The following is a 20,218-nucleotide window of genomic DNA, read 5'->3' as shown; positions in this document are numbered from 1 at the left end:
TGTACCAAGTGATGTCGAAGAGTTTTCCATTTGTACAATGTACCAAGTGATGTTGATGAGTAATTGTTTTGTATCATGTGATGTTTATGAGTTTTTGTTTGTACCAAGTGATGTCGATGAGTTTTTGTTTGTACCAAGTGATGTCGAAGAGTTTTCCATTTGTACAATGTACCAAGTGATGTTGATGAGTAATTGTTTTGTATCATGTGATGTTTATGAGTTTTTGTTTGTACCAAGTGATGTCGATGAGTTTTTGTTTGTACCAAGTGATGTCGAAGAGTTTTCCATTTGTACAATGTACCAAGTGATGTTGATGAGTAATTGTTTTGTATCATGTGATGTTTATGAGTTTTTGTTTGTACCAAGTGATGTCGATGAGTTTTTGTTTGTACCAAGTGATGTCGAAGAGTTTTCCATTTGTACAATGTACCAAGTGATGTTGATGAGTAATTGTTTTGTATCATGTGATGTTTATGAGTTTTTGTTTGTACCAAGTGATGTCGATGAGTTTTTGTTTGTACCAAGTGATGTCGAAGAGTTTTCCATTTGTACAATGTACCAAGTGATGTTGATGAGTAATTGTTTTGTATCATGTGATGTTTATGAGTTTTTGTTTGTACCAAGTGATGTCGATGAGTTTTTGTTTGTACCAAGTGATGTCGAAGAGTTTTCCATTTGTACAATGTACCAAGTGATGTTGATGAGTAATTGTTTTGTATCATGTGATGTTTATGAGTTTTTGTTTGTACCAAGTGATGTCGATGAGTTTTTGTTTGTACCAAGTGATGTCGAAGAGTTTTCCATTTGTACAATGTACCAAGTGATGTTGATGAGTAATTGTTTTGTATCATGTGATGTTTATGAGTTTTTGTTTGTACCAAGTGATGTCGATGAGTTTTTGTTTGTACCAAGTGATGTCGAAGAGTTTTCCATTTGTACAATGTACCAAGTGATGTTGATGAGTAATTGTTTTGTATCATGTGATGTTTATGAGTTTTTGTTTGTACCAAGTGATGTCGATGAGTTTTTGTTTGTACCAAGTGATGTCGAAGAGTTTTCCATTTGTACAATGTACCAAGTGATGTTGATGAGTAATTGTTTTGTATCATGTGATGTTTATGAGTTTTTGTTTGTACCAAGTGATGTCGATGAGTTTTTGTTTGTACCAAGTGATGTCGAAGAGTTTTCCATTTGTACAATGTACCAAGTGATGTTGATGAGTAATTGTTTTGTATCATGTGATGTTTATGAGTTTTTGTTTGTACCAAGTGATGTCGATGAGTTTTTGTTTGTACCAAGTGATGTCGAAGAGTTTTCCATTTGTACAATGTACCAAGTGATGTTGATGAGTAATTGTTTTGTATCATGTGATGTTTATGAGTTTTTGTTTGTACCAAGTGATGTCGATGAGTTTTTGTTTGTACCAAGTGATGTCGAAGAGTTTTCCATTTGTACAATGTACCAAGTGATGTTGATGAGTAATTGTTTTGTATCATGTGATGTTTATGAGTTTTTGTTTGTACCAAGTGATGTCGATGAGTTTTTGTTTGTACCAAGTGATGTCGAAGAGTTTTCCATTTGTACAATGTACCAAGTGATGTTGATGAGTAATTGTTTTGTATCATGTGATGTTTATGAGTTTTTGTTTGTACCAAGTGATGTCGATGAGTTTTTGTTTGTACCAAGTGATGTCGAAGAGTTTTCCATTTGTACAATGTACCAAGTGATGTTGATGAGTAATTGTTTTGTATCATGTGATGTTTATGAGTTTTTGTTTGTACCAAGTGATGTCGATGAGTTTTTGTTTGTACCAAGTGATGTCGAAGAGTTTTCCATTTGTACAATGTACCAAGTGATGTTGATGAGTAATTGTTTTGTATCATGTGATGTTTATGAGTTTTTGTTTGTACCAAGTGATGTCGATGAGTTTTTGTTTGTACCAAGTGATGTCGAAGAGTTTTCCATTTGTACTTTGTACCAAGTGATGTTGATGAGTAATTGTTTTGTATCATGTGATGTTTATGAGTTTTTGTTTTGTATCTTGTGATGTCGATGAGTTTTTCATTTGTACAATGTACTAAGTGATGTCGATGAGTTCTTGTTTGTACCAAGTGATGTTGATGAGTAATTGTTTTGTATCATGTGATGTTTATGAGTTTTTGTTTTGTATCTTGTGACGTCGATGAGTTTTTCATTTGTACAATGTACCAAGTGATGTCGATGAGTTTTTTTGTACCAAGTGATGTTGATGAGTTATTGCTTTGTATCATGTGATGTTTATGAGTTTTTGTTTTGTATCTTGTGATGTCGATGAGTTTTTCGTTTGTACAATGTACTAAGTAGTGTCGATGAATTTTTGTTTTGTACCAAGTGATGTTGATGAGTTATTGTTTTGTATCAAATGATGTTGATGAGTTTTTGTATCACGTGACGGTTATGAGTTTACATATCAAGTGATGGAAATGCGTTGGTGTATCATCTGTAACAGTTTTGAGTTTGTGTATCACGTGGCGGTTATGAGTTCGTGTGTCATGAGACGATTATTGGCATTGTATCATGTGACGGCTATGGGTTTGTGTATCATGTGACTGCTATGGGTTTGTGTATCATGCAATGGTTATGAGCATTAGTGAATAAGTTTTTTTATATTTTGTTTCGAGTTTGTGTATCGTATAACGGTGATGAGAATGTGAATCATGTAATGGTTTTGCGTTTGTGAATGGTGTGACGGTACATGTAACTGGTTATATTATACGTGATATTGACAAGTTAATGTTTTGATGTTGATTGTGAAACCCTTGTTTTTTATTCTAATTTACAATTATATTTCATAATGTAAGTATTGAAAGTAGATGCATACAAATAACAAAGAGAAATATATCACACTATGTTTCGCACAGCTATAGATAGGTAGATTGATACATATTTAGACCTTTCCGATACTTATTATCTGATACTACTTCGGTCACGTTGATGTCCTAAATTGAAATCGTCATTGTATACATTATAACTGGTCTAATACCATCGCGAGCCTTATGAAAGGATTAATGCAATTGTACAACTACTAACGGGAACTAGCTGAGACATACTCAGATTCACGTGTTTTTATTACTGACGTTGTACATTTGTACGAGTATCTTTACTGATAGATAAAACACTATATTTTATCTGTTGTGTTTGAGTGTAAAGACTTGTCGAGTGTACTACAAACATGTAAAAATCATCGTCATCGGTATTTTGATCACAATCTCTAATGCTGATCAAAACCTTATTAAAGCAGTACAAATTTTAGCATTCGGTATGCTTCTCCAATACGTACTCATTCGTACGTCTCCGTTAATACACAATGTCGAATAATGCTTTGAAAGAACTATGTGTGACGCCTGCTAATTGTCTCGAATGAAACGATGAACTGTCCATCAAAGTAAGTTAGCCATTATGTCTTCGAAAACCACGTTTGTATTCCTGCAATATAATGACAGTTATTTCATTATTGTAGTGAACATATTTCCTTTAATTGTAGATATTTTCAAAGCTGTAATAACAGCGAGTACTTCCTACAAAATTACATTCGTGCAGACAAATTGTACTTTCCGTCAGCGAACGTTATGTAAACGAGGCAATTTTAGACTTTCGGTAATATTGATTGCCTTAAATTGACAGTTGGCATTACTTGAAAATAATCAGCAGGCTTTAAGTCAATGTTATATCATTGTTACCGAATGTTTGTGTCTCAAAAGTCCGTAATGTCGTCATTATATTGTATAACAGAAATATCAAGTAAATACACGCTCGCTCTAACGCACCCATGACAGTTTCATTTTTGTTTAAAAAGAAAGAAAGCAATCTTAGAATCAAGCATTAGAGATAAAATAACAGTTACGAAAAAGACTAAGAACGATAATAAGGTAAACCATAATCCAATAGCATTCAAATATAAGTTATCGGAGATAAGCATCTCATTTTCACAGTGTGATACAATTCAGTACATACACTGTACACACATTGAAGAAAAGATGATATTTGCGAAATAAGGTCACTTATGCAAATATCACTCACATGCACTTTGGAGGGAGGGGTCATCGGAGCTTTTATTAGATTAAATTACATCTATAGGGCTTAGGGCGATTTATATTTAAATAGAGGATGTCGATAAATCAGAATACACAAACCCTTGAAGAACACCTGCTCGTGGTCGCCATGTTAACCTTTCATGATATGAAATTTTGCTCTAGCGTTATGGATATTGAGTGTGAATTACGTTTTTGTTGACACCTGGGTATTATATTCCTGTTTTTTTTTAAGGTTACATATGTCATACAGTAATCACACACATGCACTTTTTGGGGGAGAGACAATACGAGTTTTGTGGTTGTAGTGTCCATACAGTTGTCACGTATTTACGCCTCATATGGGCAAAACAAAGTGTCCATAAAGTACACAGTCACACACGAGCAATAAAGGGAAAAGTAACAACAAGAGCTTCATAAGTGTTGTCTCCCTGTGAACCAAGAAGGTCATGTTCTCTGTCAAAATGCCAGCTTCTGCTTTTCTCTGTTTCGTGACAGATACCGGATTTGTTTACTAAAGCAGTTTTTGTTTTACATTAACATATTGCTTAAAATTAATAAAATTATTTCGTCTTGTTTAAAATATCACTAGAATGTTCAAGTTTAAGACACTGCTGTGAATTTCATTGATCTGTTTGCACTTTTCATGTTGTGAATAATGAAGCTGTTTTTAGTCTTCATGGTATCATCCAGATCATTAGGTGCCAGTACCGCTAACAAACTCGTAACTCCACTTCATGGCCTCAGTTAACTAATCTCTGGCTAATGGCTTTGTTTAATTGTTATATATGACAGACGTTTAATGCGTGGGATTTAACTAACAGGGTTAGAGAAATATTGAAGGATTTGAAATTTGAAATAATACTCTGGCAACTACTTTGTACATGAATGCCAATCATAAAACCAGTGTGCGTTATTCTGCAAACATCAGCAATACTTCATGATGGCAGTCGTAACAACAACAATAGCAGCAGGTTATAAGTTAAGGTCATAACATATTGAGTCGACAACTCGTCTTAGAAGTTGTCACGTATAGTGAAATCTGCTCACATTATAAGAATAAGCTTCAATAAATAAAGACAATCGTGAAGTGCTTATAATCTACAGTGTATACGATCGTTTGGGATTTAAAATAAAGTCTATATCAATTTGTTCGTCGATATAATCGAGGAAAATGTCCCAAATGATATTCAATAACAGGATGTTTGCTATTTTCAGATTTTCCTAATTCAATGTTTTTAGTTGACCCTTTAACACCAAGCGGCAAATACACAAATTGTCGACAAGCCTTAAATATTCTGCTTGATTGTTGCATCTCGATATTCAAATATGGGAAACATTTTATATATACCATGTAGCTAATATACCTTTTAGATTAAAGACATAACTGCTAAATACAAGCATTCAGAGGTATTGTAGAATATTTACAATCAGTACATTTAAAGTGACTAATTCTGGCAACTATTATTTCATGTCTATCAACCTGCCTCTTTCGAAAACATACGGACTTACAAAGATATATCGCGTTTACATGTAACAACTGATTTACTTTTCCAAAGCATTTTAAGTTTAACGATTTTCTATAAAGACGCAACCTGTTGATCACTAATCAACTTAGGGTTTGGTGTTCATTCCGGAGGGACCTGATAATAAATATGACATTTTCAGCAGCTACAATGACAGTTTTTTCACTATGACCTAGATAAAAGGTGACCATCATGTTTTCACTGGTACAGGAATATGTTGCCCTCCCATGATAGATGGTTTTGTGGTTGCCTTTTTGTAAAGTTCGTTATTTATTCATTGTTTTATGTGTCCTTATTTCCGACTTTTAGTTAAGTTTTGTCCCCGTGTTTGAGTTTGTGGTGCTGCAAAACCGCATTCACAACCTTGCACGTTGGCAACAATTTCCGCAATTTGAGATATATGTGTATCTATAACACAAAGGAATACATTGATTTCAAATTCAGTGGTTATAGATAACTGAATGCTTTCCGATGATAGGGAAAGTGCGCTAAAACAATACTAAAATTTGTACCATAGATGTTTTATTCAACAATGTATACTTCTTTACTACTTTTTTGAGTATTTTGTTGTCAATATATACTCATATTCATCCTGGTGATCAATAAATTCGTAATTAAACATCATCAATTCCTCCACCAGCGCGCTTTTTCCAAGCCACCCTATAGCTAGAAATAAGAGGAAGAGCAATTTTATTCTTCCATCGGAAATAATTTATCCTTCCGGAATATAGAATATTTTTAACGGAGGCTATTATATGCAAATCTGTCATAAAAATCCCGGAAGTGACATCATTCCGAGAGAGATTTATACCCAGAATTTTTGATGGATGATGCTTTTTCCATAATAACTAGGTGTGTGTAATATAGACCCAATTACAGGCGATCAAGCTTTGCAAAATGCGTCTCAAGTAGCCTAATACCTCGGTGAGGCGCATTTTAGCAATTTATTGTCCTTCCTTAATTGTATTTAGGAGTAGGCCACAACTTTGGACTGCACTTACAGCAATATGTTTTTGACATTATCTGGCATATTTATAACTGTCGATTGAATACAAATTCATAGAAAAGATACGAATCCTTTTCAATATTCGAATTAACGGCTGTACTCGGTCAAAGGTTGGATCTTTTGTTTCTTCTAAAAGGTCTGTTGCATTAGCTAGCTTTCATAAGATACAATTCAGGACTATCTGTCTATAAAGCAGAGTGAAGCATGTCCTAAGACCTAGCCACTTGTTAACTCCATGATCCGATCAGACGACAATTATCCGGTACGATGAGCTACATCATGTATATATTCTTTTGTAAAAATATAGCCAACAGTTTTACGTTATCCATTTTAGATTCAAACAATGCTTGACTGCAATATTATGTTGAAATATGCGTTGTGTGTTGTGTGCAAAATAACAAACACTAACAACATACACTACTACATAATCTGCACTGCAGAATACTTTATAGACATGCAGTTGGCAATATAAGACACTCTTAGAATTTAAAGTAAAAAAAGCACAAGAAATCGATGAAATACTAAGATATAAGGAAAGACATTAAGAAACGCCACAAAACTAATTTAGAATAAATAGCAACTCTTTTTTGCTTTATCATAGATAAAGCTACGCATATTTAATTTAACCCCAGAATCATACAATATCAAACAATAGTGAATGCTCATTAAATTAGATACTCCCTTTTTGACGAAACGGTCCGGAATATTTCAATTTAATTGATCCTTTCCACATTCGATTTTAACATTACCTTACACTGTTCACATCCGGGATAAAGCTGACCATTGTGTTCAACATTCAAAAAATGAAAGTAAATATAATCATACAAGTGAGGAGAAAACTGAAATGCTAGGTTGTCTTAAGATAAGAGTAATTGGTCAAAAGATCGCTGTGAGAGAGAAAGGTCAGGAAGGAGAGAGGGTTTCTTTTGTTGCCCTTTAATATGTACAGGTACATGTATGACCATAGCTACAAACAAGAAACCAAAATCCAAAAATGTTGGAATCTAAAAATGCTATTAGCAGACCTGTTAAATATTTGAAGGGCTGTTGAAATAATAATGCTATATTCATTGTATTGAAATGTATGGGGCTACAAGTGTGAATTTACATTAGTCGTTTTTACCATTGGCGCGATTGTGAGGGTTTATTCTCGATAAAAATGACAAAATAACTTTCATGGAGATTAATCAAGTTAATTAAATTGTCTTTGTGATGGTTTGCAAGTAATATTACAACCTTGTATTGTAGGAATTTTAGCTCATTGGAATAGTGGTATCACTATTTGCATAACGACATTATCGATTTGCTGGTCGTCTTGTTATGTGAAAAGTATAACAGATCGGTCTGGTTATTTCTTCTTAAATATGAAGTTTTACGAATAACATATTAGACCCTGGACCGACCAAAATAATGCCATGCAAATCTGATATCTGAAAACAATTACGAAGTATACAAAATTTGGTTTGCTTACTTGCCTATAAAAAGGGGTTGTCATTCTTTACGATATATTTATTTTCATTAATGCAAATGTATTGTGAAACTTATCACGGTAACTTCGATTCCGTTACTTAAACTGTTAGAAAATAATAAATGTACACGAATTACATAAAATTCCTCAATACATCTAAGCATTACAAAAATTCAAATGATGAATGTTCCCTCTGTCTTCAAAATACTTTAAGACTTAATATTCTGGAAATAAACGCTTTTCGAGACAGATATTGAAGGCAGCTTTGCCTCGGTATTAGGTAACTGCAAGCCTGTGATGAAACATTTGTTGAAGTTCCTCTTCTCTGATATATAATTTGAATAGCCATGTATTGTATAAACCTTCCTAGCCGGTTACAGGAGAGTTGTATAATTGGAACATCAAACATGGATGCTATTCAAATAAACAATTAAGGGAGGACCTTTATTCTGTTTATCGTCATTATTTAAGAAACAATTTTAGTATTTATATTTGCTCTAGATTTGATATTAGCTAATACACATTTACTTATACTTATGAGGATTTTAATGTTCATAATTTACCGATTATCACATGTTTATGTTCCCGATGGTATCAATAACATAATTCCTGAAATAATGTTTTATAAATTCATAATAATAATTCGAAGTTCTTATATACCGCTTTATCACAACCTAGTTCGTTGGTCGTCTCGAAGCGGTTCACAAATTATTATCCGTGGTTATAAGGCCTTTGCAACCAGCCAATATTTTTCTCAACTCCCTTGGGAGCACACAGCCGGAGCTGCCATTTCGGCGCTAACAGCTAACATTCAACAATTATATCACTGCCCAACCACGTACTCATCTACAGCTGAGCAGACTGGAACAACTGCTCAAAGATACAACACAGTGCCGTGCCGTGACTCGAGCCCGGCTTCCTACCACTAGACTACCGTGCCTTATATATGTTCCCGATTGTATCAGTAACATAACTACGGACATAGTGAGTTTTACATAACAATGACAGAATGGACAATGACGACAGTGTGCTTACTTCAATACCCTGAAGTGTTACTGTCTCCTTTAAACAGGTATAGCTTACTCACATGCTACAGCACTGTACAGAAAATGTAGCTGAAGTAGAAAATAAAACACGTCATGTTATAAGCACCAGATTAGCACCATCGACGAATCTATCTTATTTTACAATGTTTTTCTCTACAACCCTGATACATTCTAATGACTAACACTCATTCTGACTGTTCCACTAACGTTGCATGGTAATTTATAATGTTTATGTCAGTTTGTATACGGTATAACTTATCCTTCACAACTACATCTGCAATGTAGCCAGGTATATCTTATTTTTAAACATCTTCTTTCTTTGTAGGTTGTGTGGATGAACCCCAAGCGTATTGTTGTGAGTCAAAAGGAAAGTCGCTTTATAAACGACCCCCGTATGAGTATAGAGCGGCCATTTATGGGGGACTACAACCTCCACATACGCAGTGTAAAGTATGAGGACCGGGGTGATTACATGTGCACAATTAATACCCAGCCAGTTACCATCAAAAGGATTCGCCTCATCATACAAGGTCAGTTCTGTACCACATGCATGTACGATAGTACCTTATAGATGTTTAAGAGTCTATCACACGAAGGAGCGATGGCTATGGATATTATATCAGCGGTACTTAAACCAATATCTGCCTCAATACCTTATATTTCAGGGTAGAATGTCCGTACCCCACACTTAACGTGCTTAATATTTGATTAATTTGCCTAATATCTGTCGTAAATTATGCATTTGTTGGAATTTGTAATTGAGGCGACTTCAGTCTTTTTAGTTACGTCACAATAGCAACCACATCTACAAAATGCGTCCAGTAGCTAAATAAGGTTTGTTTCCATGCAGGTTATGCGATAATAGCTTAAAAATATCTTTGTGCAGGTCGCATGATAGATTCATGAACAAAATGCTTTGATAAATATATATAGAAAAAAATCAAACGACATTAATTCTGAAATTATTTCAATGTTGTACTGTAATCTTGTTACTTGATTAATTTAATATGTACTGCAATGACTGTATAAAACTGATATGATGTATTTTATTCCACAGAGATTTTGCTAGAATTGTTATAGTTTATTATAATTTGTCATTCAGAAAGGCATATTTCAAAGTTTGTGCTGGGCAAGGTTTAAAGTTTTGTTCAAAGTGTTACAAATTGTACATGCAGGTTTCTGGAACATCGGTACCTGGTAAACAGTTCAAGCAAATTTCCCGTTAACTTTCACGATCTAGATTTATATTGTTCCTTTACATGACACATCATAAATCCGATTATAATTGTTTTAAATGAAAGACTTATGAATATGTGATCTGTGATCGAAATGAACATTTAAGAGACGTTGTAAGTTTGAAGGAGAACGTGTGATTTAGGTGTAGTCCTAACACACAGTTGTCTGTACCTGTCACCGTTACGAATCCTTTGCATTAAGTACTGATTCCACTCAACAGCCGAGTAGGATAATGTCAGTTCAGTTACATGTCTCGGGAGAGCTGGATGACATAATTCGGAAAGAAACAATTCAAAACGACTATCGAAATTTCCATCTCGACACGATGTATTTATTTCATTCCCCTATTCAGATCTCCCGAATGATCTCTTTGATACCAAGGATATTTCTCATTAATCGTGCTTTGTACTAAATAACAAAATTATGAGCAGGGAGAAGGTCTATTCACTAGATCCATAACTTAAATTAAGTTCTCTTTTAGGAATTTGCGAAGGAGGTCATACAGTGGGTTCTTGGGTGATAATTGGCGTGGAAATCGTACGACAAGAATCTCACTGTAAATTACCAATACACAGCTAGGCAATTACGTGTCTGGTTAGACTATTTGCAGCGATATTTCAGTTGTGATGCTCACGATAACACGGGGAATAAACACAAAGGGAATACGGAGTATGTATCAGTTATATAATAATACTTGCTCTACGGATGTTAAAATTTAAACCTTGTCTCAGAAATAGATTTTAAAATAATTTAGACTGCAGTGTTAACACTCAAAGACAAGAATCTAAATCGATATTTAAACTAGATACTCCGAACGGTTAAGTATTGTCTTCATCATATGTGACACCCGTCATGATATGCTCCCGTTTCATCAAGAACAGTATGTCGCAATGTGGAATAAAATGTTTCATAATTTCTCGCATAGGTTGATGTTTTTTCTGCTTTATTCTATTTTTTTCATAGTTATTGTGACAGTCTCCTTCGTAAAACTTCGGTTGACTAACATATTGAAACAATAAATTGTATTACTTTGGTCAGTCTTCATTGTACTGTTTCAGTCTTCGGATTACACAAAACTTGATACTGACATCCTTGTTCTATAGTTTCTGATAAACTTTTCTAACTCAAAATGTTATCAACATGCAACACATTTTACAATTGGAAATGTTTTGGGTTTTTCCGTCATAGTTTTAGAGTAGTATGATATCAATCAGGTCATGACGGAAATGTCCGAATGGTTCCGATTGAATTATGTCGCCTTACGGAATAGATAGTCATATGAAAACGCCGTTATTTCCAAAAAAAAGGTGTTCGAAACGTTTCTAATAAACTTTTCTAACTCAAAATGTTATCAACATGCAACACATTTTACAATTGGAAATGTTTTGGGTTTTTCCGTCATAGTTTTAGAGTAGTATGATATCAATCAGGTCATGACGGAAATGTCCGAATGGTTCCGATTGAATTATGTCGCCTTACGGAATAGATAATCATATGAAAACGCCGTTATTTCCAAAAAAAAAGGTGTTCGAAACGTTTCTAATAAACTTTTCTAACTCAAAATGTTATCAACATGCAACACATTTTACAATTGGAAATGTTTTGGGTTTTTCCGTCATAGTTTTAGAGTAATATGATATCAATCAGGTCATGACGGAAATGTCCGAATGGTTCCGATTGAATTATGTCGCCTTACGGAATAGATAATCATATGAAAACGACGTTGTTTCCAAACAAAAGTGTTCGAAACGTTTCCTGAAAAGCAAGAAAAATGATCTGTGTAATTTTGAACGTAAATAGATATCTTTGTAACCTTCATGATAGTATACACACACCTACGATATAATGTGTGGGGAAAATGTTTGAAAGGAACCTCACTTCATTCGAGTATTTTTCATTTCATCAAAAATGTTAAATTTCTATCAAATATATATTACCTTGTTAAACAAGTTAAGTATCTGTTATATTTAAAAGTTACCTACAATTTGGAAAATGATAAATAAGATGAATAGGTCTTAGAACCTGGTTCCATCTCAAGATGTTATGATAATTATATGGCTTTTGTGTTGGGTGGTTTGTAGACTCCAAACCCTCATTTTCTATTTATTATGCTTACTCAAGATTGCTTTTCTGTCAATTCAATGCTCACGAGTTCATTCTTGTGAGAATCTTCGATAAACTATTTAAATAGTGATTGATATTTAGTTTGTCTATATAAATCCGAATAATTCACTACGAATTTACACAAACGTTGATTATCTCAAAAATTGGGCTGGAAAGCATAACATCTTCGTCTTATATGTATGTTGGTTATACAAACCATTCCATTTATTGTGCTGCCATATGTTATATGTTTCAGTTCCCTCGCGTATACTGGACTATTCTTCCTCCAATGTCGTCACAGTGCGGGAAAGGAGTGATGTAGAACTCGTGTGTAATGCCACAGGAGTTCCGCCCCCAACGATCACGTGGTACCGACGCACAGACGAAAGTCCACAGGGTCGTGACAGTATGTATTACTGTACAAATGCCGTTTCTATTATAAAGATTCATTCTGTATGTAAACAATATGAATAGCCAGACTTATTCTGCATGCAAAATAATGAAAGAACTGACAATAATACAACGGACCATTGTAATTAAATAGTACAAATAATTGACTAAATAAGTAAATCAAATTGTAAAACGGTTTTAGTTTGAGGTCTTGAAAGTCACATGAATATTATTTTGACCAATTATATTTATCACTGTGTGTTTTACCTTGATTCATTAAATAAACATCAAAGAATGTTATATATTCGCATTCCTCGAATGCACATTTGGTATTCCCTATCAATATCCATAAAATTATTTAAGTTTTGTTATACAACATTTTCCCTTTCATCGAAAAAAAAGGAGGCAAAATCCAATATCCATAAAAAGATTATCTGACGCAAATTTAAACATAAGCAGGTTGCGGATTTTCCATACTCACAGACTCCATCTTGACGACGAAATACCACTGAAGGTATATTCTCAACGAGGGACATATAGGCACTTATAAAATGGGTGAATGATGCAACGTAACTTGCATTGTTTGGTATTAGGCAATTCCTTTCTTTGTAATTTTGGTAACCGCATTACTTCTGTGACGTCACGTGGTCGGGGAAGACACGTTCTGAGCAAAACTTACAAAGCAGCCATTCGCTTCTCGGTAGGTTATTTCGTCAGCGACTTCGTATAAATTTATCAATATTTTATTTTTTAGGAGTTGGAAAAGAGGGTGAGGTTCTAGTTATCCGCAACATCAGCAGATACTGCGGAGGGATATACGAGTGCATGGCCTTTAACGGCGTGCCGCCTGCAGTCCAGAGGCAGATAGAAGTCAAAGTACATTGTACGTAAACCCGTATGTAGCATAAATCTCCTGTACAAAATATTGTAACGTTTCACTAGTTACCGTCGCTAAGGATTACAGACCCAGCGTTAGGAAAATAGTTGACCATAGATCACGTGTTATTTATCACGAGTCAAGCCGGTCTACAAAACCTTTGACCTGGCGTCTTATGCCCAGACAGCCTAACATATGACATGGAGCGAAACTTTCCTTTGTTGATTACGCAGAAGAAGAGCCGCCTCGCCCGGACTATCCTTTAACTATCATATCAAATTGAGATTAATGATTACTCGAGGAAAGCGAGAAGAAAATGTTGTTGCCCATATACTGACTGCATTTAAACTGTAGTCTATTCTAAGCCTGCATACGTAGCCACACAACCAATAATGTAATAAAGATTAACTTTAAATATTCACAAAACCTTATATTACATTTAGCTGCTGACCTAATCTAAACACAGCATCAATACACTATAAGTAATTATAATACGTTGTACCGAGGTTTTGAATGCGTTCTGTTCATAAAACATTTTGTTCGTGTAATTACATCTATCTTTAGTTGACAATATGTGATATTATGTATGACTACCTTTAATGTACAAAAAATACTCAAAGATTCCAGATTTCAAGTTTCAGTCACAAAAGCTTACGATAAAACATATTCAAACCTTTCCTGATAAAGGTATAAGAAAATTAGACCCGGTTTTGTTTGCTGTAAGAAATTTACAGATATTTCGTAATTCGTTTTCAATTTCTGATTTTAACATGTGCACGTTGATACGCTATTTGTTCATATACATGTACCTATCTATGCAACATGGCTTTCGTACATTCAGTTTGTTATTGACTTAATAGATACATGCAACCAGCAAAGGCACGTAAGACATACAACAGATGCTGGTATTCCGTCTTTGCGTATTGCAGAGTTATCTTCTCTTGTGAGCAGGTATTGATTGTTACGTCATTGGTTTGTGTGAGAAAATTACATCGCTTTCTCAAAAATTGATGACATTACTCTCACAAACCAATGTCGTAACAATCAATGCCTGCTTACAAGAGAAGATAATTCTGCAATACGCAAAGACGGAATAGACTGTTTGGTAATTGCAATCACCGTTGAAGTTTAACATTAACATAGCCGTACATATTTAGAGACCTACCACCTTTATGTATACGTAACGTTATACATCACACTCCGCTAATTTAATTACACAACCAGCTTACATCAAGTTAAATATCATTGGTTGCTTTGAATAAAGAAAAATTGTTAACTTAAATAAGGACTGTGGATTTAACAAAAATGACATTTCAAAAGGTTAAAACTATCGCAATGAGTTTAAAACGAATACAAATGAAAATTAAAAACTAAGCATCGCAACAATATATTATGATCGGTACAACATAGGATCGCTTTAATAGCCATAAGGATCGCAAGAATTGATATCGAGATCGCTACAGCAGATATTATCATCGCTATAATAAATATCAGGATCGCTACAATAGATATCAGGATCGCTACAATATATATCAGGATCGCTACAATAGATATCAGGATCGCTACAATATATATCGAGATCGCTACAACATAGGATCGCTTTAATAGCCATAAGGATCGCAAGAATTGATATCGAGATCGCTACAACAGATATCATGATCGCTATATTATATATCAGGATCGCTACAGCAGATATCAGGATCGCTACAATATATATCAGGATCGCTACAATAGATATCAGGATCGCTACAGTAGCTTCCAAGATCGCTACAAAAGCTTTCAGGATCTCTACAATAGATATCAGTAACAAAATATTTATATATAATACATTCAATCGGATTTTAAAATATATTTTGTTCTAACATGTACGAAATGTCAATGATTATGACTAAACTCTGTTCGTAGATCATTTTAAATCATATCGTGTAGCCAACATACCATGCATAGGCCATTAAAACTAACGAAGCATGGATACCCAGAGTTACACGAAGCGGGTTATGATGAGAGTACACTCCGTTTGTTTGTGTTATAGCTCCATAACATGAACAATATATTCAAGTTAATCCTTATAATTCAATCTACTATACACAATCCCTGTGGAAATCCACTTTTATTGATGGACTCTTTTCTTTTAGAAATTATTGCGATGCTGTATCAGCCAATCAAAAGCGATCTTACAAACGGCGACGTCATTGTTTTACGTTATGGGCTGATAACATAACTCTTTAAGCCAATGAAAATGCTTGTTACAAGCAAGAATAAATTATAGTTGAATGAAGACCACTATCTTGTTTATATTAACAATAACAAGCTTTGAATGCTTGCACTTTCGCTCGCATTGCATCATGAACCGTGGAGATGTCACACCACCACGCACGCTATCGGCTGGTGAACTTGATAATGCGTTAAAACCGCCAATACATAACAAAGGAGTGCAGAGCACATTAGCACTACACAATCCGCACACTGAAAGCGATATCACACAAAGTGTTTGACAGTGTTAACTGGTCGTCTGTACAATGTGTTTATCAAAAGGTTTTAAATCATCACATCAGCCTCATCAGCTATTCAACCATGTATTATTTAGTATAAACTTATCAGCAGTTTTCAATCATCGAACAATAAAGAACATCCCACAAAATTTTAATTTGTTTAGTGTAAACAGTGTGTCGCATTTGTCTGGTTGATGAGACTAAACGATCTAAGATAATATTTGTTGCTTGCTTGCAGAGTAACACTATACCTCTGTTTACTTGAGAAACATCGACAAGGGCATTATTGATTTGCTGCACCCATATTACATGTATTTGGAATATCAATTTTGTCCATACACAAGGTGATTTATTTCGCATGTCTCCCTTTACGTACATTTCTTTTACCAATTGTTTACCACATGAGATGAAAACCACAATTTTTATCCTGAATTGTGTTTTTGTTTCTTTTTTTAGTTAAACCTGAGATAAGTCTATTAAGCAAACGGATGGGACAGTACCTTGACAAGGAAACCATGCTAGAATGTATCATTACCGCGTCACCACAGGGATCCAACGTTTGGCGTTTCGGAAACGTGCAACCTGACATGAAAGAAGGATGGAAATATCACTTGGAGGTGTTCGAGGATAGTAAATATACAGTGTCATTGACGCTCAGAATAAAGACCGTTAGACCGGAGGATTTCGGAACATACACTTGTGAGGCAGCCAACCAGTTAGGACATTCTAAAAGAGATATGGTTTTATATGGTATGTGTGCTGACCTAATAAGTATATTTCTCTTAACGGCGAGTTATCTACATAATGAAAGCATCTTATTTTATTTAACTTGAAATTAACATGTACTCGTCTTGATTTTGAAATCCATACTAAATGAAGGTTGTACGCACCTCCGTTTCTGGTTCAACAGTAGTTTAGACCAATTGGATTTCCAATTTGTCGACCCCCCCCCCCCCCCCCCCCCCCCCCCCCCTAGCATCACCGTTGAGTCCTACAAGGACGAAACAGCTGTATGATGCAGTGTGATTGATTTGTGGTTTACTATTATTAAATTTTAAAGGTGTAATCACCTCTATGTGTGTGTGTGTGTGTGTGTGTGTGTGTGTGTGTGTTACATTCATCTATGCAAATTGGTGCACTGTTTATATGTTATGTATACAGTGTAATATGGGCCGTATTAACCTTATCATATACTGTACGTCACATAAAACCTGTTATATAAGTCGTATATACCTTGATATAATGGTCACACATAGTTTGTTCTGTGAGAAAAATCTACCAATGAAACAATATCACCTACCATTTGTTGCTAGTTTTGCATTGCATGCGTGATACACGTACTGCTAACTGTGCGTATGGCAGATCCTGGACCGGCCAATATCTGCCATGCACGCGCAATATCCGTTTAACTTCCGGTTCAACCATTTTATCATAAATCACGTCTCATTTATTGGACAGAGGGTAAACAAACTGGAAGTGTGCAAATGTTTACCCTGTATAATAATTTGTATTCGTTATTGAGTTCCTCAATATTTTAAGCAGAATTCGATGATATCAAACATAAAATTTAAACTTGATGTGTGTTTGTTGTATGTGTTATACTCATCATTTTAATGTTATGGAGCAGTATATGACAAAAAAGATACCATATGACACTTTCCATATCCTACTCAGTATCAGCCCTCGGGCTGATTTGGGAGTCTCGGGGACAGATAAGGAGCAGGATAGGGATAGGTCGTTTAATAACCTCTTAATATATATTTAGCAGTCATGAAACCGCAAAGTCTGTACTTTCTGGATAGGATGTTATCAAGTAAACTCTGAAGTAACGCATGAATGTTTGAAGAAGATCCAATGAAAGAAATCCAATGATCATAATAGTATTATTTTCTGTTTCAGAATATATTGTTCCTACACCTCCCCAAATACCCACTGTATCGAGTACAACATACAGAGTGGAACCAAATAACCCCTATGATGATATCAACACTATAGGTGGCAGACAGGAAGGGGTAACCATTCGTAATCAAAACAGAGAATCAGCTCAAATCCATAAATCATCAGAGACTCAAATCTTAGGTAACAGTATGCTAATAATATCGACAACAGTGTGTGCGTGTTGGATAAAGCGATACCTTTCTTGGGTTGGCGCTACATGAGTGAAATGTCTTCTCATCCAAAACTGTTTTAGACATGAGATTTTACTACGACAACACATTAGGATCTCGGAATATCACTTGTTTGACTGATAAACGATCTACAAAGTATTACAGTACCAAATAAGCTGGTCATCAAGTCAGTTTGTAACCTCGTCAGGTCAGTCATAATAACACATCAAAGTATATTTCGAGATCCTAGAACTCTACAATATGTATTAGAACTTAAGCTGATCTGTCTTTGTCCGTTTCATACGTCTGTTACATGTCATTTCATATGCGCCTTTGAGTTTAATTATGTGTCATCATTTATTCATAATGTATGTAATCATATAAGTAATCGTTGAAACATTTATGACTCGTCCTATACTGAAACAGCGCAAAGCTTGAACTTCAAGCATTTCTGCTTCAGAAAGCAGTTTTTTTCTTTTCTAGATATATCAAAATCCTACCTGTACATATATAAAAGTTGAATTTGAAATAATGTTTTACTTACTTTGCAGGTCAGTTTGGGACTGCGAACGTCCGCATTATGAACACGTGTAGCACCATTATAGCAACGAAGAGTTTGTTTATATATTGTTTGTTATCATATACTGTTTTTATTCTTTGGATTATATTATGATGTGTGCAATTTAGCAAATTTGTTTTATTTTCAAATTCTAATATGTCATCAGCTCAATAATTTCGCAAGGGTATAAAATAAGGTGAAACATTTTGATAAATCAGTTTTTCGTTTTTATAGTGGCACTTCACCGCTTTATTTCGAGTCAAAAGTAAACTACATATAATAAATCATAAGATGATACAATGATAAGATGATCGTAGAAAAACATATTTATTACTATGTTTATATGATGTTTATGATTTATATTTGTCACAATAGATCAAATTGACTTCTACAACGTACATAGAAACAATGCTTTTCATTGGAAAGTAAATTGTCCCGATTACGTTATAACTGGATCATTTATCATATTCCAGTTACCTTATTCTACATACCATGGTACTTAAAGATTTAATTTATCCAAAAACAATATCAGGCGGGTTTTTTTTGTATCTGGGTTGAATTCAATGATGATTCAAAAGCGAACAAAGTGAAGAAATCTTAACTATAAATAAACTAATGCATTGTACTGCAAAAATTCGTTACACCGATTTTAACCCCTTTTATTCCAATGATGGAAATAACAGCTAGGCAAAATATGTTATTGCCAATTGTGTGTATAAAGCGTGATGGTGCCGTGGCGGGTATCGTCATATATAGTAGAAGACGCTTATCCTTCCGGAACACCTGGTCTTATCCCCCTTGTACGTTTTCAGGGGTTTCCTTTGATCATATTTCCCCATAGTTTTATCGATTTTAAATTCGATTGATGCTTTTGTTGACATTTTGGTATTCACTTGTTTTTTATAACCTGATGCAAGGTATAGTGTCATTTTCATTCATCATGATTATGTTCTCCATATACGGTGTAAAAAAATATGCTGTACACTAAATACTCGTCAGTTGTAAGATTGCTCTATTCCTGAATGAGTTGTATTAAAGAGTTGTGAACAACACACGATACCGCTGGTTGTACAATCAAGTGGTTTGACGTTTAATGTACTTCATTGAATAGATTTTTTATGAAAGCATAATTGCTTAAATGATATGTATTACGGACGAATGCGTGTAATGTACAAATGGTATGGTGCGTGTTGGTTAATTTATGCGTGTGTGTGTGAGAGAGAGAGTGTTTAAGTGCGTACATCGGGCAAACTTTCCATATATGTATATTATCTACAGATTACAAAAGCATCAATATACCGTGTTAATACAAACGAAATGTTGATAGTGCATATATA

At 34.6% G+C, this 20,218-nt stretch overlaps 1 protein-coding gene across 1 annotated transcript in view; it reads left to right on the top strand.

Moving 5' to 3' along the window:
* LOC110445700 (limbic system-associated membrane protein-like) overlaps positions 1-19,873 on the top strand; it is a 114,880-nt gene extending 95,007 nt beyond the window's left edge. The window contains exons 3-8 of the mRNA XM_021490474.1: positions 9,442-9,646; positions 12,712-12,861; positions 13,600-13,728; positions 16,671-16,964; positions 18,114-18,293; positions 18,874-19,873. Coding sequence (XP_021346149.1) covers positions 9,442-9,646; positions 12,712-12,861; positions 13,600-13,728; positions 16,671-16,964; positions 18,114-18,293; positions 18,874-18,995 — 1,080 coding nt within the window. The 3' untranslated portion in view covers positions 18,996-19,873. The remainder of the gene's footprint in view (positions 1-9,441; positions 9,647-12,711; positions 12,862-13,599; positions 13,729-16,670; positions 16,965-18,113; positions 18,294-18,873) is intronic.
* Positions 19,874-20,218: the final 345 nt, after the last annotated feature.

This window comes from Mizuhopecten yessoensis, unplaced genomic scaffold, assembly GCF_002113885.1.
Source record: "Mizuhopecten yessoensis strain PY_sf001 unplaced genomic scaffold, ASM211388v2 scaffold2329, whole genome shotgun sequence".
NCBI lineage: Eukaryota > Metazoa > Mollusca > Bivalvia > Pectinida > Pectinidae > Mizuhopecten > Mizuhopecten yessoensis.
The sequence above is the reverse complement of the archived record's forward strand: the minus strand, read 5'-3'. Positions and strand labels throughout refer to the sequence as shown.